The 17,373-nt window shown below is 39.8% G+C and overlaps 1 protein-coding gene across 4 annotated transcripts in view; it reads right to left on the reverse strand.

The window, feature by feature from the left end:
- Positions 1-7,064, reverse strand: part of Tpp2 (tripeptidyl peptidase 2) — a 67,609-nt gene extending 60,545 nt beyond the window's left edge. For 2 of the 4 annotated variants that reach the window (XM_046454785.2, XM_046454784.2), the window contains exons 1-2: positions 6,799-7,062; positions 737-865 (exon numbers count right to left, since the gene is read on the reverse strand). In XM_046454785.2, coding sequence (XP_046310741.1) covers positions 737-865; positions 6,799-6,963 — 294 coding nt within the window. In that variant the 5' untranslated portion in view covers positions 6,964-7,062. Of the gene's footprint in view, positions 1-736; positions 866-6,798 lie in introns of all 4 variants that reach the window. The other 2 variants (XM_046454786.2, XM_058582738.1) reach the window with 2 other exon arrangements.
- Positions 7,065-17,373: the final 10,309 nt, after the last annotated feature.

Below are 17,373 nucleotides of genomic sequence, written 5' to 3' on the forward strand. Positions count from 1 at the left end.
CAGAATACTGAATCACAGTCAAATTCTTGTCATCCTCCTTACTCATTAGCTGATATACCTGGTATTACAGGTATTTGCCACTGTGCTCAGTACTTTTTCTACCTTTCTATTCAAAATTTAAAACAGAATTTGTCAACCTATTGAAAAAAAAAATCCCAACAACAAAACAATGGCTTCTTCCAAAATTGTCCTAATGATCCCTGCTTCCTGGCAGCATGCTCCTATGAAATCCCCTCCCCTAAGACATGCTATGGATTTACAACACATGTATGGTTATGGTTATATCCAATAAACAGAATTAAGTGAAGTGATGAGCTATCACTTCTAAGATGACTTTACAAAGATCATGGCTTTCATCTTGGGCACTCTCTGGTTCATTCACCCTGAGGGAATCCAGTTACCATGCTGTCAAGCAGCACTATGGAAAGAACCAAGGACAGCCTGTGTAACTCTGGCTAGGCCTGGCTAAGCCTGCCCCTCTAAGTAGACAGTCTGGGCCAACAGTTTGCAATCTTGAGATCCTCACTGGAGACACCCAGGTAAGTCAAACCCAGATTCCTGGCTCACAGAAAATGATGTCATCAACTGTCTATCATTCCAAACTCTGAGACTTTGGGAGTAATTTGTTATGCAGCAATTCCCCTACCACCAAATGTAATCTAAAAACATTACACACTTTGAGGCAACAGTACAAAACAAAAGTCTAAATAACATTCAATAAGATAAAAGCGCTGACCTTAAGTACTCTTCCTGAAAGACCAATAATTTCACCATCTTTTGGCTCTACTTCTGTAGCAGTGTTCACATCACCACTTCCTGTTGTATCAATGATATCAATGATTTTTGGTTTTCCGTCTGTAGTAACCTGAAAATCAAGACAATTATAATATGAATTAGATATTAGGTTTTTATCCTTAAAGAAGCACAAATGTGTGTGAATGTGCAAAACTTCTTACAAATATCTGCATTTATTTTATGTATGTATGTACATGCGTATGCGTGTGCGTGTGCGTGTATGACAGGGAATAGACCCTGGGCCTAAAGCACACTAGTGAAGCGCTCTACCATTGTGTTGCATCCCCAAGAGAACTGTATTGTTTTAAGTCAAAAGCCTAACGAATATTAACCAGCAAATCTTATCATGAAAACACAGAATCAATCAAGTGGTTTCATATATTCATAAACACTTACAAAATATTTAGGTGTACAAAAATTCCTTACCTGACAGATCACTTACTAAAGAAATCATCAATAAATAAAAAAGAAAAATATGAAAAGTTATACAGGGAAGGGAGACAGGTGGTGTGGGCTTTTAATTTTACCTCAGCTGATCAAGGAAGGCTCAGCTGATCAGGTAACATTTGAGAAAGGATTTGATGGAGGAGAACTTTAGGGTGGATATGTGCAAAACCTTAGGGAACAAAGGTTCAGAACTATTTCATTACCGTCATAAGAGCACTGCAATCTAACAAATGCCAAGCCCCCACATCTGTTTTTCTCTAGGCTTTGCCATTTCAGGAATCATCACACATCCAGCTGCTCATGCCAGAAACTCAGAAGTCCTCCCCTGATTCTCTAGTTTATGCTTCACCTGAGGCTATCAGGAAGTCCAGTTAATTCTTCCTCTAATACAGAATTCAAATTCCTCTTCTATGATTCTCACTACCATTGTTCTGATCCTCCAAACCATTAGCAGCTCTTGTCTTTCTAATGTAGTTTACTCCTTGGAGGTCCCTCAGATTCCACTGTTGGCCCCATGGAAAGCAATATTAAAAAAGCTTATGAGGTCTCTCCTTTAAATCCTTCAGTGCACCGACAAAGCACTCAATAGGAGAGGCCCTGCTCCACCTGACTTCTGCCATTCCCAGTCACTGCCATCTCTAACCATGCTCACCTCCTTTCAATTAGAATGTACCAAACTTTTTCCTTTCTGTACACAAGGGTCAGTATTTTGTACAAAAGTCTGCCTGGAATTCTTTCTTCATTGTTTCACAGTATGCTATCTTATATTTCAGTTTTCTAGTAAAGTGTCACCCCTTCAGAAAGGATTCCCCAGTGACCTCCTTTAAATGGTGGCCTTCCTAAACTCGATTATTCTTTCATACTGTACCCTGTTTCCATCACAGAACATAATTCAATTTGTAAATACACAGATGATTCCTTATCAATTTCTTCTATCAGAATATATGCTCCCCATAACATTAAAAAAACCCCACAAAAAACAATTTATACAAAGTTGTATTCCAAATAAATACATAATTTGGAAAATACCCCATAACCTATCTTCACCTTCATTCAAGGAGGAAACATCATTGACCTGAAGTCAAGAATAACAAAAGATTATTAATAAGTCAGACAGAGATCCTTCTAATTAGAAACCTAATTACCAGTATAAAGCACAGGAAAAAGCTTAATGAGATATGATGGCTTATTTACCATCTACTATTTCCACAAGCTTTCCTTATAAAGATGTCTCTCTCTTTCACTCTCATACACATTATATACACAAATTCTCATAAAAATTTCTCATATATCCAATTTTTCTATCCAGGTATTTTTCTTACTTTAACATTATTGGCAATCACGCCATTGAAGACTGAACAACAACAACAAAAAGAACAACAGAATTCAGGGTTAGAAAGAAGATATTTTTAAAAACCAAACTAGGTAGAATTTTGCAAAAGAGCTTTGGGAGAAGAAGGAAACTGAACTGCCAGAACTAGAACTACATCCTTTATCTTTGAGGAGGGAGAGGTGTCACATGGGAAAGCACTGAAAGCCTGCACAGAGTAATTATGGGTACAGCCAAGATAATAAGCCCTGTGTCCTGGGGTGGGAGACAGAGAGATGCTTACTGAGATACACTGGCTAGACAACAGAAGCTGCCCACAGGTTTTCCCAAAATGTCAAGGATCTAAATTACTTTATGTATCCACTGTTACCATCTTGGTGGAGGACTGATGAGAGTTGGAAGCCATTCGCTAAACACTTGCAGAGCAGACTAGAAGAAAAAGGGGGAAGTTTGCAAACTAAACCAGACGAACAAAGTCAATGTGTTTGAAATTTCAGGGGAGATATTGAAATGTTCTTTTAAGCAAAGGAAGATTTCATACACAAAGATTATTTAGTGAATTTTATTTTGAGAACAAAATGAATAAGACAGTCTTTGCTTATAGAATGTTTACTATCAGTTGAGAAAACAGGTGAGTCAAAATAATTATAAGACTATTAATAATAGAGGTAAATATATAAAAGTATACAAAAATAAAACCCAACTTGAGGAATGATGAAAAGCTAACTGGAAAAAAAGTAATAAAAAGTAATAAAATTAAGAATTGCCAGGTGCACTTGTGCATGCCTGTAATCCAAGCAGCTAAGAGAGGCTGAGGAAGGAGGATCATGAGTTCAAAGCCAGCCTCCGCAAAAGCAAGGTGCTAAGCAACTCAGTGAGACCTTGTCTCTAAATAAAATACAAAATAGGGCTGGGGATGTGACTCAGGTGAGTTCAATCCCCAGTAACAGGAAAAAAAAAAAAAAAGGAACCAATGACCTATATATGTGGTTATTTACTTATTATACTCTATTATATTTAAGTGAGCATAAAATAGATTTTTATAGAACTACTTGTATTCTCCTTCCCCAAATTCTTCCCCCCAACTCAAGAAGACATTGGACTTTCTTATTATACAAAGATATTCCTTTTTTTCCATTCATCAAAAATATTTAGCATTATAAGCAGATTTTATACAAAATAAATTTTGATATATGCTTTCAAAGAATCTTAACTAGTAAACATGTATGTGAGCAGAAACAGTAAATTACATTTAAGTCCTATTGGTGGTATGAACAGATTGTTATGAGGGCAAAGAAGGCAAAAAAATGGAACTCTGTTAGCAAGGTTATTCATATTTGAAGCCATAGGCCCTAACATAACAGCTAGTTCATATATGGTGGGGAGGCTGAACTAAATCAGTGAGTTTCTCAAAAGTAATGGGATCCAGACCTCGTTGAGTCTTAAAAGGATTAAGCGGGAGTTTACAGTGATTGTAGAAGGCCTCCTGGCAAAATACACTTCATGCAAAGGCATGTGCTGGGAAAACACCTGCAACATCTGGATGTAGAGACAGCGGAGTGCTCATGAAGGAAACAAGGGGAACAGTGGGGGCTGGAGGGGCCATGAACAGAAGAAATGGTGGGGATTGAGACTACACAGGAGGCTGCTAGAGGTGGACCATACAGGGTCTTACGTACAAAGTTCAAATCCTTGGAATTTTATTCAAAAGCAATTAGAATTTCAGATTTTTTTTTTTAAATAAAGTTTGCTTTTTAGCAAAAACAGCTTAGCTATGTGAAGAATGGATCAAAGAGAAGCTAAACTGGTGGCTGCCTCATGTGTATTTTCTAGTCCTGCCTGTGAAATCTGCCTGGTCACCTTTATTGCCTGTTCCTCTTCCCATCTCTGTTAATAGCCAGAGTCTACAAAATGTTTAACCCAACCTTAGGCATCTGGCAAGTGCTTAAATATTTGCTGAGGAAATATTTAACCATTTACTTATCACTCCTTTCACGCTGTTCATGCTCCACTTTTAACACTGCTGGATAGCTATCATAAAAGAGAACTTGGTCCAAGGAAGTCACACAGCAATGCCAATTCACGTGTTACTCTATATTTTCAACTGTGCCTCTAGTCCATTACTCAGATCCCATTTGGTTCTCCAAATAGCCAATTTGGCTTTCTCTTCCTTCCTTTATTTCTATCCACCTCTCACCTTAATGATGAATACGTATATCTACAAAATAAATTTGTCAAAGGTAAAAGGAAAAAGTCTTTTAAAAATCCACTCATGTTTGCCAGCCATCTTACTGAATCTTTTTTAAGTGGCCCTATTTAAGTCAATACCTCATACTTAAAGTTGTTAGAAGAGTTATGTTTTCATTTGATTTCGATATTATTTGAATATTTGTTATTATAAGCAATAATATACATTTGACCTTCAAATAGTTGGTGAGTAAAAACTCAGCATAAACTCCTTCTGCTAAATATATTTACTTAAAAAAGTTAGCATTGATTTTATGCTTCTCTTAAGAGCTTTAAAAAGTCACATGTAATTAATCCTTTCAATTTTCATAGCAACAGTATGGGCTGAACACTATTTTTACTTTACAGAGTATAACTAATTTGATAAGCAGATCTGGAAATTCTACAAAGAAATATCCACAGCAATACTGCTCCAAACTTTTCTCATCCTCTTATGCTGACAAAAATAAAAAAAAAAAGTGAACCACTTAACCCAGCTGTTTTCCTCCCACATATCCCTACAAAAAGTAAATATCACAACAGAATGGGAAGCACTACTACTCTGTAACAAAGCCTCAATGAACCGAGAGTTTTCCTGTTTTAAGTCTTAGGAATTATTAACATAATAACTACTACACAAATACAGTTGCCTGGAGGAAAGGCATCACCTCTTCCTCTTCTAATTTATAGAAGCTGCCACATTAAGGTGTGTTGCACTTCAGAGCAGCAATGCAGAATTAACACCAGGAAGCAAGATTTCCAGAGTGGCCAGACTGCCACCCACACCCACCTTGCTCCAAGTTATTAAATTCCAAAATGCTACCTCAATTATCAGAAAGCACAATAAAGGATCTGAAAGGGGAGGAACATGGAGGGAGGGGGGAGAGAAAAAGAATTATTAAACATCACTGTTTAGTGTAGAAAGAGGGCTAAGATTTACAGGTGAAGAGTAAGGAAGTGATCAGCATACAGTAGGGTTAATTAGGGAAGACTTTGACTTGAATAATGATTATATGCTGTTTATTAGTAGATTTCAGTAAAAGGCTAAATTTACAAAAGCCAAAGTTTCAAGACAGATGGTTTTTAGAACTGAGACATCTTTTAAAATTACCTTTCAGTATCTTTATATGATCTATAAAGTATTTGATCTATAGTATCTTTCTATGATCTAAAGATACTTGACTAAGGTAAAACTAAATAATTTTAAAACAGCAATCAAGTATGTTCTCGTATGTTTTGAGGTTTTTAAAAATAGAAGTGCCTCGAAAGTGCACCCAAACCAAACGAAATTGGCTTCTCTTTATGTAAAACGAAGACCAAGCCACAAGAATAGATGACCCTAAACAAACACATTGCAGACAGCTTAAAAATTGAATAAGCAAAACTATTAAAGGAAATGATTCCGGAAGTGGACTCGGTTATCTTCTGGAAACCCAGTTTTGGCGTTTAAAGATAAACTATTCTTCCTAAAACCAAATCTTCCAAACCACAGCATAAAAATGAAGTTCTGATAGGTCTTTAGCCCTATCTTTCCCCCACCCCTGGCCCCCAATAATAAAAACCGTACAATTCTTGTTTAACAATATCAGCTGCCGGGTGTCCAAGACAAGAGGGTCCGCAGAAACCGCGACGAGATGGGAAGGAACCCGGAGGTGGCCGGCCTGGCGGTGCCCAAGCAAAAAGGGGCTTTCCCGGGCCACGACGTGGACCCGGGCTCCCAGGACCAACCGCGCCAGGCAGCCTGCTTTTGTCTGGGCCGGGAACACGGCCCAGCCCGGGCCCTCGCCCACCCCGCGTCCGCGGTGCCCGGGCGCCGCCGGTCCCCTGCGCGGACACCGGTGCTCCCGCGCCCGGCTCTACCCTCTGCCTCCTCCCGGCGCCCAGCTCCCGGCGCTGCCCACCCCGGCCCGGGCTCGGCCGTAGAGCGGGGCTCCGACCTGGGAGGCTGCGTCCCGCCCGCGCCTCTCGCCCTCGCACCGGGCCCCCGGGGGCTGCCTCACCTGCATGCCCGGGGCCCCGGGGTCGACCCCAGTGTCCAGGACGGCGACGAGCACCCCCCGCCCGTCATACTCCGGGTAGCGGCACAGGAAGGAGGTGGCCCCGGTCTCTTTCTTCGGCAGGAGACCGTGAAACGGGAAGGGCTCCTCGGTCGCGGCGGTGGCCATGGACGCAGGCTGGAGGACGGACGAGGAAGAGGCAAACTGCCAGGCTGCGCGCGGACGAGCAACGCGAGGACACCCGGGCGGCCGCGGGGCAGCGGCGGGGGCGAGGAGCGGGGCCTTTCCGCCGCCAGCCAATCCCGGCCCGCCAGAGCGGGGCGGCCAATCAGGCGCCGCTACGTAAGCTAACGGCGCCGCGCTCCGGAGCCGGGCCGGAGTGTTGCCCGGGCTGCAGCGGAGGGGGCGGAGTCTGGGCGCACTGCTGGAGGGTTCGGTTCTCGAACTCGCCTTTGTGGAGTCCCGCCGTTGGCACGTTTAGGAGCGCCGCCCTTTAAGCAGAAGGTTCTGGATCGAAACGCTCCGCAAGAAGGCGGGAGAGGCAGGGGCCGCGTGGCAGGAGGAGCGGGAACCCTGCTACGCGGCCGACGGTGGTTTCCGAACTTGAGGTTGTGGAGAAAACTTTCCGTGCGGTCACTGCAGGGCCCCCGCCTGGTGCCACCCGAGCAGCCGGGGCCCGCGATATCGGCCAAGTCCCGAACACGCGTTTTTTGAAAGAGAGGTCTTAGATTTAGTGGTCAAGGTTTTGTGTTCCCAGTCTTGTGCCGCTTTCGTGGGGCGTTGGGGTGGGACGAACAGGGTGGGGATAGGCAGTAGTTTCAGTCAACAGGAAGTGGGCTGCTGGCCGTTCTGTGGGCTGTGTGGCCTGAACCGGGAGACTGACAGGGGCCCCTCCTGTCCTCCTTGCTTACAGTTGGCATCCGGGACGTCTGAAAAAGTTTTGTGTTTTGTTTTTTTGGTTTTTTAAATTGAAGTTCTTAATTGCTCCTTAAGGTTCTTCTCTTAATTATCAAACCATAATTTACAGTTTTTCAGATTCACTGTAGTGGTGATCATTTACTGCTGCAGTAGTAGTCCTTTAATGATCTGTGTGTTTGTGTTCATTTCAGGGTAATCGAAGCTTTTCGTGTGCCAAAAAGCCGTTTGGCAACTGAGACTTATCTTCTCAGATAGGACACCCCCCCTCCCAACTGAACCCAGGGGTGCACTGAGCTACTTCCCAGCCCTTCCCTCCCTTTTGAGACAGGGTCTTATTTAGTTGCCCAGGCTGCTCTTGAAATTGTGATCCTGCTACCTTAGCCTCCCCAGTCGCTGGCATTATAGACCGGTGTCACCTGCCTGGCTCAGAGCAGTGTTTTTATTACATTTAGTGAAATCTCGAATGACAAAGGAAAGAAGTTGGGCTGAAATAGAGTTAAAATTATTAAAATTAATTTCGTATTGTTCCAGTAGTTTTGCATTGTGTGTACGATTACATATGTGCTGCTTTTTAAGCATTACATAACGGACTAGTTGTAAGTCTGAAAAACTACCATAATTTCAAAATAGTGAAGTGAGCATAAATGAGATATCTGTAACAACCACACAGATGAACTGATTTTTCCTGGTGACTGAGTGACAGTTACTGCTACTATTGTTATGGTTATTGTCTACACTTATAATTAAAGGAAACAATTATGAGTTTGGTGAAAATGAAGGTTTTTTTTTTTTTTTTCCTACGCAGGTTTTTTTTTTTCTTTCTTTCTTTTTTTTTTTTTTAGTTGTAGATGGACCCAATACCTTGGTTTTATTTATTTATTTTGGGTACTGAGGATGGAGCCCAGTGCCTCTCAAGTGCTAGGCAAGTCCTCTACCACTGAACTACAACCCAAGCCCCAGCCCCCTTACACAAGTTTTGAGCCCCTCAGATTCTGTGCATGGACTCCAGGAAAAGAATGCCTGGTAAAGAGAATTCCTTTGTATGCCAGTTTCGGAAGCCCAGAATTCAGGAGACTTTCCATGAATTCTCAAAAATTATTCTAATGGCTGTGCAGTGGTTTTGGCCAATTCCTTGAACTTAATTCATTCCAAAAAGTTAGAGATGCATATTCTCTCTGATGGAGAGGAAAAGAAGAAAAGTTAATGTTCTTCTTATTTCCAATTGTGTTTACATTATCTGTAGAAAATAGATTACTTGAGCAGGATGGAAAAAAAGAATGAAAAATCTAGAAAGACATTCAACCTATAACATCAGTGAAATGGCTCACGATTTGAAATGAACTGAAGTTTAAAAGTCCCTTCATTTTACAGATGAGGAAACAAAGCTGAACAGTTGAACTGACTGCCATGAGTTACAAAACCAGTTATTTGAAAAGGTAGTTTCCTGGTCTTATCTCCAGTATTTTCTTCCACGCCATGTTGTGCCATCTGAAAGCATGACTCTCCACTCATTGAATGGATAAGGAATGTTCATTATGAAACCTAAGTGGCAGAATTTTTATTATATTCCTGTAATAGTCTTCAAGTTATTATTTTTTATAAGTATCCCATAAAGATGTTTTATAAAAACTATCCGTTGTACAATTGTAAGTTGACATATAACTTTGTCATCATAAGATTAAGAAAGTATAATGGACATAAATACTGGCGTTCTTTAAGGAAACTTTACATCACCCATTTAAATATAACCGGTTGAGTATAACTCTTTGATGTCAACCATTGTGTTTTTTATAAAATACATTTAAAGTCATACACTTTATATTACTTTTTCTTCTTGAAAGTTTATTTCCATTCTACACAGAATTTTAATGTGATTTCCATTTATAATGGGCATATTGATCATTTATCATTTCTGGACAAAAATACATCTACTAATATTTAATTTTTAGAAATTTTCTGACATCAAAGTTTTAACATTTTTCTTCAGGATTAAATTAGATTTTGATTTCAAAGTTCATTTTCACAACACGAATAAATATTCAGCTTTGATTAAAAGTTACAGATGGTAGAGTATTTGCCTAGTTTGTGTATGCCATGCATTCATTCCCAACACAACAAAAGAAAAAAAATTATAGAACAAAACAATATTTTTAAAATGCAGCTTTTGAAAAGATGCATGATGTGAATAAGACATACTTTGATTAATGACAAGTCTGTTGTAGTTACAAGGATAGGGTTTCCATGGCTGTTTCTCTTGTAAAATTGAAACCATCCACAGATAATCTTTTAGCAACACCAGGATATGGAAGTATTATGTAACTTGCCTCAAAGGTGACATGAACAAGATTCAGAAGTGCAGCCACTCCCGTTCTTATGAGCCACTCATATGATAAATGTCATCTTTTGCTATAACCTTTGCCTAAATTGGAGAAAAGGTGGATTTAATGAGACAAATGAAAAGTTTAAGATAACACAGCAAAGCACTATATGCCATTATGCTTTGGTGTTTATTTCCTGGCAGCTGTCCCTCATAGATTCTGGGATAATTTTGAAAAACTGGAGCCTTTTACTAATTGTGATATTAAAACTTATTCTTGATATAAAAGTACATTGAACTGGGTATTGGACTTTGATTAAAAGTTTTACAGACAATATTTTTAAATTATCTTTATTTGATGCTTCAGAGGCTATTACACCTGTAGGCAGTACAGAATAAGATGATTTAGGATTTGTGTCTTTTTTTCTAAAATATGGGAGACCCAGCCATAAAATGAGACGTGCAAAAGAGAATATAGATCTGTCCTTCCACCACACGCACACTGGCAGGTAAGTTTAGAAAAGAGTAGATGGGATGTTTAATTTATTGTATTGAAATTATTTGTGAGTTTGTACCACAATTTAAAAACCACTATTTTATTTTTTTGAAAGACTTGTTTATTCATAGTTTTTTTTTTTGAAAGACTTGTTTATTCATAGTTGATGGCTTTGAAGAAGATCTCTCAGTTGGCCAAAGAGGATGAGGAGGTCTGCCACTCTTACTTCACCCTCCAGAGATAGCAAGGAAATGGTGCAGAGGCTCTACGTCTGGCTAGTTTTTTTCTAAACCTTGATGTTTTAGTGATTCCATCTTTGTGTTTATATTTTATTATGTCTAAGTTTCTGCTCATCTGTACCAATCTGGGTCTGTCTGTGAGTTTCAATGTCTTTGTGAAGTCTCAACTTACTACCTACTAACTTCTTAACTCTGTTTTGTATATCTTCATAATACTTAAGCTTGAGTATTAAATTATGTGTCTCTCCTCTCTAGATGCTAACTTCTAAAGGATAGATACCTAAAAATATGGTAGGCCCTCGACAGATATTTGAACAAACCTGTGATTAGTGGATCCACTTAGTTGCTCATTTTGGTCTCTACATTTGTGTCTCATACTTTCTGTCTTGGTTGTGCCTTAAGGTTTCTGTCCTGATTCAGATGTCTAAATTCATCACTGTGTGAGACACCAATTCATAGAGGCCAGGTCATGGGCATCCCAGTGACTGGGGTGTAGTGCACCTTGGTGTCTCATGTGCAGTCCCAAGTTCTTCTGGCTCTGTCAGAACTCCATTCTGGGGTTTACTCTGCCTCTTGTCATCTCTCAGGTTTAGTCCATTGGGCTGTGTCTATCTCAGCCTTCTTCAGAGTCTCACCAGCAAACGCATATGACTGAGCAGGATGATACTTTTATCACCTGACAGAGGTAGCAAACTGTGATGCAAGTCTGATCTTGAGCAAAAAGGATAGGGAAAGAAGATTGAGTAGTAGTGTCCCAAATAAGACCTTTAAGACCTTAAAGCTTGGAATAGCTTTAACTCAATACAGATTTATTCTTCATCTTCAAGCTAAGGTGTTATATCGTTATGCATGTTTACATGTTTTTCTCCTTTGTTTGACATTCTCAGCTAAGAAGAATTTTTAAATGTTGAGTAGGTTTGTGCTTCTTAACAATTAGACAGTTCATTGAATATGGGAAAGAAACAATGAAAATATAGATAAGTAAAACAAGGCTCAGACATGGGAGGAGAAGGAAGGAAAGAAAGGGACAAAACAGTTAATAGACCAAGGTGTTAGTCACCCTATGTAAAGTCAAGTAACAGGCTGGGTGCACAAAAACTCACATAGCATTGTCCAAAACAGGAAGTGCTGAATCAGATGACAATGCCCCTGTTCACATCACTTGTCCCACTTGAGGCTGCAAGTCAATATATAGGTATAGTGAAAGGCAATATTGCTGCACCACATCATTTAGAGAATACTTTTAAATCATTCTGTAGGCTCTTTCTTCATGCTCTTGTTTCCTTTGCTGTAAAGAAGCTTTTTAGTTTGATACCATCCCATTTATTGATTCTTGATTTTACTTGCATTTTAGGAATCTTGTTCAGGAAGTCAGTTCCTAAACTGACATGATGGAGAGTTGGACCTATATTTTCTTCTAGTAGGCTCAAGGTCTCTGGTCTAATGCCCATGTCCTTGATCCACTTGGAGTTGAGTTTTGTGTGGGTGAGAGAGAGGGATTAAATTTCATTCTGCTATATATGGATTTCCAGTTTTCCCAGTACCATTTGTTGAAGAGGCTATCTTTTCTCTAATGTTTGTTCATGGCACTTTTGTCTAGTATGAGATAACTGTATTTATGTGGGTTTGTCTCTGTGCTTTTTATTCTGTTCCATTGGCTTTTATGTCTATTTTGATACCAATATTATGCTGCGTTTGTTACTATAGCTGTGTAGTTTTATTTATTTATTTGTTACCAGGAATTGAACTCAGAGGTGCTTAACCACTGAGTCATATCTCCAGCCCCCCCCCCTTTTTTTTTCTTTTTACATTTTATTTAGAGACAGGGTTTCACTAAGTTGCGGAGACTGGCTTTGAATTCATAATCCTCTTGCCTCAGCCTCCCAAGATGCTGTGATGATAGGTGTGCACCACCACGCCCAGCATCTGTAGTATAATTTAAGGTCTGGTATCGTTATGCTTCAAGAGTCTGAAGAGAGAGCCTACAGAATGAGAGAAAACTATTTGCCATCTACACCTCAAGATAAAGTGTTAATCTCTGGGATATATAACACCAAAACAAACAAACAAACAAAAGTCAAACAAATAGCCCAATTAATAAATGGGCAAAGGAACTGAATAAACACTTCACAAAAGAAATACAAATAGCAAACAAATATATGAAAAAAATGTTCAAAATCTCTAGTAACTAGAGAAGTGCAAATTAAAACTATGCTGAGATTTCAGAATGGCAACAAAAAAGAATACAAGCAACAATAAATGTTGGCAAGAAAATGGGGAAAAGGTACATTCATACATTGCTGGTGGGACTGCAAATTGCTGCAACCATTATGGAAAGCGGTATTAGATTCCTCAGAAAACTTGGAATGGAACCACCATTTGACCAAGCTATCTCACTCCTTGGTTTATACCCAAAGGATTTAAAATCATCATACTACAGTGACAGAGCTATATTGATATTTATAGCAGCTCAACTTATAGTAGCTAAGCTATAGAACCAACCTAGGTGCCCTTAGCAGATGAATGGATAAAGAAAATGTGGTATATAAATGCAATGTAATATTACTCAGCCATAAAAAAGAATTGACTATGACTTTTGCCAGTAAATGGCTGGATCTAGAGACTGGCATACTAAGTGAAAGAAGCCAATCTCAAAAAGCCAAAGATTTGAATGTTCTGATATGCAGATGCTAACATACAACAAGATGTGAGTGAGTGAGGGAAGAACAGAAGTTCAATGGATTAGACAAAGGGAATGAATGCAAAGGGGGAATAGGAATATGACAGTGGAATGAATCAGACATAACTTTCCTGTGTTCCTGTATGAATATACCACAGTGAATCTCAACCTCAGGTACAACCACAAGAATGGGATCCTAATGAGAATTGTTATAGTCAATATATGTATAATTGTCAAAATACATACACTCTACTGTCATGTATCTCTAAAATGAAAAAAAAATTAAAAATGAGAATTCTTTTAAATCAAATTCCCTAAACTGTAGGGGTCATATAAGCATTCAGCATATTCCAGCTGTTGGAGTCCTCAAGATTTACAGCAAAGACTCCCACAGGTAGCTCCCAGGCACTGACTGATTGCAATAGGAATACTGGAGAGTGTCAATTTCTGGGAGACAGAGAATTTCTCTGATAGCTGTCTTAAGTTCCAGAACCCTCCAGTGGATTTGCCAAGCCTTCCCTACTGCATGGTTGTTTGGGACACTACTACTTAATCTTCTTTCCCTCTCCTTTTTGTTCAAGGTCCGACTTGCATCACAGCTTGCTACCTCTGTCAGACTTTGGCAAACCTTTGACTATTTCCTCTTGTATAACTTCTTGAGCCCAACAGAGAATCCTTGCTTGTCTAATTCTGTCTTGATATCTGCTTTGTGGAGGAGCCAGAGTAAAATTCTGTACATAAAATATACACACGTTCCCATAAGTATGTATAAATGTATACAGTATACCTAAGAAGTCTCAACACACTGTAGTCTAAAGCAAAGCTTCCCAATTGGATTTATCCTCTCAGTCCCGGGGAATCTTCAGAATTTGACTATGGACCTCCCAGATTGATTGCCACAGGCGCTAAGGAGCTCACTCATTTTCTTCAGTGTGCCATTAATAGCTAATTTCACGGAGGTCCCCACTTACTATCCCTGTTTCTGAGCCAATAATTGGTCTTCGGAATACAGTAGTCTCCCCTTATCTATGGTTTCACTTTTCATGGTTCCAGTTACCTACAGTCAGCTGCAGCCCAAAAATAATAAGTGGAGAAATCTAGAAATTAACAACTCTTCAGTTTTAAATTGCACATCTTTTTGATGAAACCAGATGGAATCTCTTGTCATTTCGATTCATCCTGCCTGGACTATGAATCATCTCTTCATCCAATGTATCTAGACTGCACATCTTACCTTCATAACAGTTACTTGATAGCAGTCTTGGTTATCAGTGCATTATCTAGAGTTAGGTACTATCTATGGTTTTAGGCACTACTATATTTGTAAACAAGTATACTGACTTGAGGTATAACATAGCTGATACAGTCTATGAGCTGAGAGGGCTTACATATGGGAAGTCAGACAACTGAACGATTATAAAGGAAGTGGAGAGAAATTCTGGAAAATTAAAATTGTAGAGGTCACAGACTGATAGGGCAAGGCAATGGTCAATAGCCACCCATGTCTAGCCACTTGAGGATATCAGTGTTGGGAAACAGGAGACCTGGCTTTGGGAGACTAGGAACCTGAACTTCAGTCCTGGCTGGTTTGGCTTATGATTTTAGACAAAAAATACTCTGGGCCTCAATTTGTGTGGAAGGGTAATAATGGAGAGCCCTTTTTTATTTTTATTTAGTGTTGAACATTTTTTTAAGTTTTTAAAGTTTTAAATTAGTAATATACTAAGACATAGGATTTCTGATTCTTAAAGAAGTTATCCTTTGATGTTTGGTTATTGGCTTAGAGGTTGTAGAAGTCTATTATTTTGTTCTTAAGCACTTTATGAATTCAGTCTTGGTCCTTGATTGGTAAAATGATTCCATCATCTTCTTAGCAATGTTTCTTGAGGATATTCAGGGCAGTCTGACCAACCTGATGGTTCTCATGAAATTGTAAATCCTCAATTCATTAATCCCGCTGAGTTCTGCTATTTGAAAACAAAGTTTTCCTTCTCAAACAGTTTCTCTGCCATCTGGTGACATAAGAGAGAACATTGAGGATACTAGAACAATTTTAACATCGGGATAGTGAGCAGCTTTGCCAGTGGCTCTAAGACTCCAGATTGGACAAGCTGGAACAACTGTTAGTCCAAAGTGAACCTATTGTGATGTTAGCCACCACCTAGACAGCCTCCTTCTGGGCTTTAAGTTCTCTGTTTTCTAGCAGACCCACCAATGGAGGCAGCATGTCATAAGCAATCAGCTGCTAGATGTGCAGGTGGGCCCTGCAGCTATGTGGCTCAGGGCTCAGGCTCCCCACTTCTGGATAGAGGACTGAGTGCTGCAGGAGCTGGAACAGCACCCTCAGCTTGCTTGCATCAGTGACCACCTGGTGACAGTTTCCCAAGTAGGAGGGGGGCTTAGTACTCGGCTTCTCTCTCTGTGCAGCCCAGAAACTAACTCCATCATGAGCGCAAGACCCTCTCTGTGGCCTTCTCCAGCGGCTTCACTGCCTCCTCAGTAAATAATTGCTTCAAACCTCTGCCTCAATCAAGATAGTCCAGGCTATGCCATGACAGCACAGAAGCCAAGTTTCTGTGATATAAATGACATTTCTCACTCGTGCTACATTTTTACTTTAGGGGCGCATGGGATGCTGCTCCCGCTTATTTTTGCTCTTAGATCCAGGTTGAAAGAAGAGGCACTATCCATTGTAGTGGTCACCGTGGCAGGGGAAACAAGAATGTGGGGAAGCATGCACTAGCTGTTAGAGTTTCAATTATTTCTGCTCTTATTCTGTTGACCAAAGCAAGTCCTTTGGCCAAGTCCAAGTTTAAGGGAGCAGAAAAACAAGATTATGGTGATAGTTTCCCATGGTGTAAATTTCTTTGAAAGTCAGAAGGAAGAAAAGTCTTGAGTCAATTTATTCTTGATCTTAGACAAAAGATTGAGAAGCAATTTAATCAATTTCAAAGTGGTGTACTCTATTGTTAGTTAATATAAGAGAATTTTAAAGATGTGCTCCAGGACAGAGAAGGGGCCGTGTGCAAAGGAATGGTCAATCTTCTTGTGCTGTATAAAAATACCATAGCTCAGATGACTTATAGATACATTATTTTATTTCTTCCAGGATGGAACCTGGGAAATCCAAGATCAAGTTGTGGGCAAACTCAGTGTCTGGTAAGGAGCTGCTTTGTAGTTCACAAATGGCCATCTTTTTTCACTGAGTAAAATAAGGGGGGAGGGGAAGGGAAGTCTCTGAGGCCTCTTTTCCAAGGCACTAATTTCTTTCCTGAGGACTCCCATTTCATCATGACCTAGTTCCCTTCCACCTTCAAAAACCATCTCTGGGGACTGGGATTCAACATGTGAACTTTGGGTAGATATATATATATGGAGTTTGTGGCAAGAACAATAAGCAGGATATTTAAACAGCTCTGATTACTACCACACCTTCACTGATGTTCTGTTTGTTTTCGCTCTAGTGAAACATTGATAATGTCATATCTACAACAGGAAGTGTATCTCATTCTGTGGTCAGTATCCTTGTCTGAACCGCAAGTCAGACAGTGAGGGGCAAATACTCACAAATTGCCTTATAGTGAAACAGTACAGCAAATAAGGCAGGTTGTTTGAGACTCAGAGCTTTCTAGCTGTGTACCTAGGACCTGCATCGTGAATTGCATTGAGCTGTACACAGTGTCCTTCCTGGGTAGAGAGATTAGTGCTCCATAATGCTCACTAACTTCTCATGCTGCCTCCTACTCAGAGTAAGTTCTCAAAGCTAATCTTTGTGTGTTTGCTTAACTTATTTTAACTTTCCAGTTTTCATGCCACTTGGTTATTACCAATGGCATAGTTTTTCCATTTCTGTTGTTTTGGTGTTCTTATATGTGAGATGAGAAATGTATTAGGAAAACAGAACAGCATTATTCTTGCTAGTGCAATA

The sequence above is a fragment of the Marmota monax genome, unplaced genomic scaffold, assembly GCF_021218885.2.
Source record: "Marmota monax isolate L192 unplaced genomic scaffold, Marmota_monax_Labrador192_F-V1.1 WCK01_AAM20220418_F8-fsc00026, whole genome shotgun sequence".
Taxonomy (NCBI): Eukaryota; Metazoa; Chordata; class Mammalia; order Rodentia; family Sciuridae; genus Marmota; species Marmota monax.